The following is a 3,404-nucleotide window of genomic DNA, read 5'->3' as shown; positions in this document are numbered from 1 at the left end:
TAATTGATAAGGGGGGGGGGGGGGGGGGGGGGCCCTGCCTTAATTTTTGGCTCAAATCTTCCAATTTTTTGGCTGCACGCCTAATAAGTGATTTTTTTTCCTAAAATATAAAAAATGGATACAAATGACCTCTAATGACGTTTAATGAACTTGACAAATTGAAATTTTGTATGGCTTTATGCATATCAAACGAAAGCCAAGAATTCGGGTATTACGACCTATAGCGACCTCTTATGACCTTCAAATTGAAAATGTAATTACTATAGCTTAATGCATATCAGACGAAAGCTAGGAACCCAGGGACCCCCTCCTCATTAAATAGGGCATCACCACCATCCCCTTTGTGTTTTCGATTACACATCTTAGAAACCCAATTAATTGAAGGATTTATTTATTTATATAAACACAAAATTTACTTTATAAAAAGATATACAAAATATCGAGGAAAACAGACAATTTAGCTAAAAGATATTTAGAAAATAAAATTAAAATTTTATCAAAAGAAAATTCTAACTTATTTTTTCTGGGAGCGGGGGTTGGAGTTCGAACATTTTCAATGGTTTTCCAATATTTTTTTTTTAGGTCAAAATGACACACTTAAATAATTAGCATGAGACATACTTCAAAAAAATATATGAACATATTTATTGCAATATGGGCAACTAGTGTTGATATAACCCAGGCTCCTGCTGGAGAAAACATGAACAAATTTAAAAATAGATAATCCTAGCATCAACAGGATTCTGTTCTATTGGGCAGTAAGGACACTTGAGCTTGTGACCTGTTGTCAACTTGTTCAACGCATCCCTGTAACAAAATCAATAAATTATTATGCTGAGTGTAGAGGGAAGTAATTATAACCGTTTAATTGGTGGAAAAATCTTTAGTTTATTACGCTAAATAAAATCTTCCGAATCTTCATTTGAGAGACGAGACTGCAGTCAATAACTGTGGTTTACCTTGAAATAACGTGTCCACATGTTAATCTCATGGGAGGATTCCCTTCGGAGACCTAAAGATAAGAAAATTTATTCAAAATCCTAGGTTTTATCATTTTCCTTTTTTGTACCTGTTGTCTAAGAATCGGGCAAGCAAACACAGAATGAAACCTCATGTTTTCAGGCAGATCTATTTCGATGGGAAGTTCGTCTTTAGCATTCCAAACACCAGCAACCTATACAAATAACAATCAATCCATCACCTTTTAGTACCTTTGAGAAGAGTAAAAAATCTTCAAATATAAGTGACATTTTACCTGTCTTTGTTGCATAACTTGTTTAATATTGAGAAGGGCAGGCAGTGCAGTACAGCCAGCATTAATTGCTACAGCTGAATAGAGAACGACAAGTTAAATAAAGAAAACTGGAAAAAATATTGAAATTATAAACTGTTCATCATTGAAACCTGAAAATTGTAAAATGCAGAGTAGTAAAAAAATCCCAATCAAAAGAAAATAGAAACGTATTTTTTCATAATGAAAGAAGATATTTTATATATCGTTCACTTCAGATGATAAGAACTTAAGAAAAAATATGATTAAGGGGAAATTTATTATTAAACCTAAAGGAGATTCAACAGAAAGTCCCATGAGAGCACACGCATCCCTGAGGAACATATCTTCTATCTCAGCCCAGTGACAAGGATCTACGAGTAATGAAAATCAAGAAGGAGCATATATTTGAGAAAATAGCTTGGGAAACCGGTGTTGTCTGGACACTAAACTTTCACAAGGGGTGTGTATTTTCCTGAAAAATCATTCCCCACCTTATTGGAAATCATGTTAGATAGCAAAATTTTGTTTAGGGTTTTATTCGCAGAATTTAGGAAAATAAATAAATTTTTGGTAAACAGTATGAGAAAGGTTGAAAAAACTTTACAAATCTTAAAAACAACCCTGCGAAGAGATGGGCACGTAATACTTTTTTATTTCGTTTGTTTATCGTTCGTAAACGAACCATTTCTTCCATTTTTCAATCATTCAAAAAAATTATTTCGTTCGATCTTAAAATTATCATTAATTTTCTAACTATTTTGTTCGTTTATTCAATGAATAATCGTTTAGTAATATCGTTCGTTCTCAAAATTATCCTTCATTTTCCATCTATTTTGTTCGTTTATTCATTGAAATTTCAATTTTTTTTTTGAAAAAATCATTAAATAAAAATGATGTTCCAACAAGTCCTTCGTTCAGTAAAAAACCGATCGTTTTTTCAATTTCGTTTCTGTTTTTTACGTTCGTTTTCAAAATACAATAATTTTTTCATTTCTCTGAACGATCCATTTCATTCGTCCGTCCTTCGTTTTTTTCTAAAACGACATTTTTGTTCGTTTAAAAAAACTATGCCCATCTCAACCTTCGTCAACCCACTAAATTTAGACTTTTTAAGAACATTCCTGTGGTTCTACCGAGTTCCTCAATCAAAATTTGAGGCTAATTGGTCGAAGTATAATGAGAAATTTGTAGAAAGTTTATAATTCGTATTTTCTGTAATTTGAAAGCCAATTAAACTGTTGAATAAACAAAAATGGTTTATCTACTTAAATTCTAAAAAAAACAAATGTCCGACAACTTTATTAATTAAAAAAAAAAACACAGAATATTTATCAGGGCTTTCAATATCGAGTAAAAACCTATAAAAATTATCTAAGTAGAATTATATCGTAGGTGTAACTAATGTATCGGGGAATAAACTATCAGGATGATGCCGGGATAATTTTATTACCCAAACTCCAAACTGTGGAGACCAAAAGTTAAAATTATGTCAAACTTCAAAAACTCGTATAAAGTCTTAAAACCTTGCGTGTTTAAAAAACGGATAAAAAAGATTCCAACTCTAATATATTTAAGAACATTACCAAGTAGGCTCGAGTATGGAGAAGATTTAAGATCTGGACCCGCATACATTACTGCTCCCATTAAAACCTGAATCTCTTTCTCTTGACCTAAATATCATCAAAAGAATCTTTACAGACAAACACAGTAAAAATCACAAAAGTATGCGGATCCATGGATCCAGATCCAAGGGGCAAAATATCAAACACAACAAACAATTTTGCTAATAAGAGATTGATGAAGCTTCCTAATCTTAAATGGTTCATTAGGTTTCAATAAAAAAAGCGAAAAAGAAAAAAGATTGAAAATTTTGTATTTGTTAAAAGAAATCAGTAAATTCTAAAGAAATATTCAGGACCTGGATCCGGATCCCCAAAATGATCCTTTGCACTGCTTAAGCACTAAGCAGAGATGCGATGTGGAACACGGAATACAATACATTATACACAGTGGCGTAAATAAGGGGGGTTATTGGGGTTATTTACCCCCCCCTAGAATCCTGGGGGTAAATACCCCCCCCTAGAATCCTGGGGGTAAATACCCCCCCCTAGAATCCTGGGGGTAAATACCC

The 3,404-nt window shown here is 32.8% G+C and overlaps 1 protein-coding gene across 1 annotated transcript in view; it reads right to left on the bottom strand.

Annotated features, from left to right (window-relative positions):
• Window positions 1–374: 374 nt before the first annotated feature.
• Window positions 375–3,404, bottom strand: part of LOC111709427 (protein RMD5 homolog A) — a 12,088-nt gene continuing 9,058 nt past the window's right edge. The window contains exons 7-12 of the mRNA XM_023483089.1: window positions 2,857–2,943; window positions 1,561–1,644; window positions 1,256–1,329; window positions 1,070–1,174; window positions 960–1,012; window positions 375–807 (exon numbers count right to left, since the gene is read on the bottom strand). Coding sequence (XP_023338857.1) covers window positions 711–807; window positions 960–1,012; window positions 1,070–1,174; window positions 1,256–1,329; window positions 1,561–1,644; window positions 2,857–2,943 — 500 coding nt within the window. The 3' untranslated portion in view covers window positions 375–710. The remainder of the gene's footprint in view (window positions 808–959; window positions 1,013–1,069; window positions 1,175–1,255; window positions 1,330–1,560; window positions 1,645–2,856; window positions 2,944–3,404) is intronic.

Source organism: Eurytemora carolleeae, unplaced genomic scaffold (assembly GCF_000591075.1).
Source record: "Eurytemora carolleeae unplaced genomic scaffold, Eaff_2.0 scaffold960, whole genome shotgun sequence".
In the NCBI taxonomy this organism is placed as follows: domain Eukaryota; kingdom Metazoa; phylum Arthropoda; class Copepoda; order Calanoida; family Temoridae; genus Eurytemora; species Eurytemora carolleeae.
The sequence above is the reverse complement of the archived record's forward strand: the minus strand, read 5'-3'. Positions and strand labels throughout refer to the sequence as shown.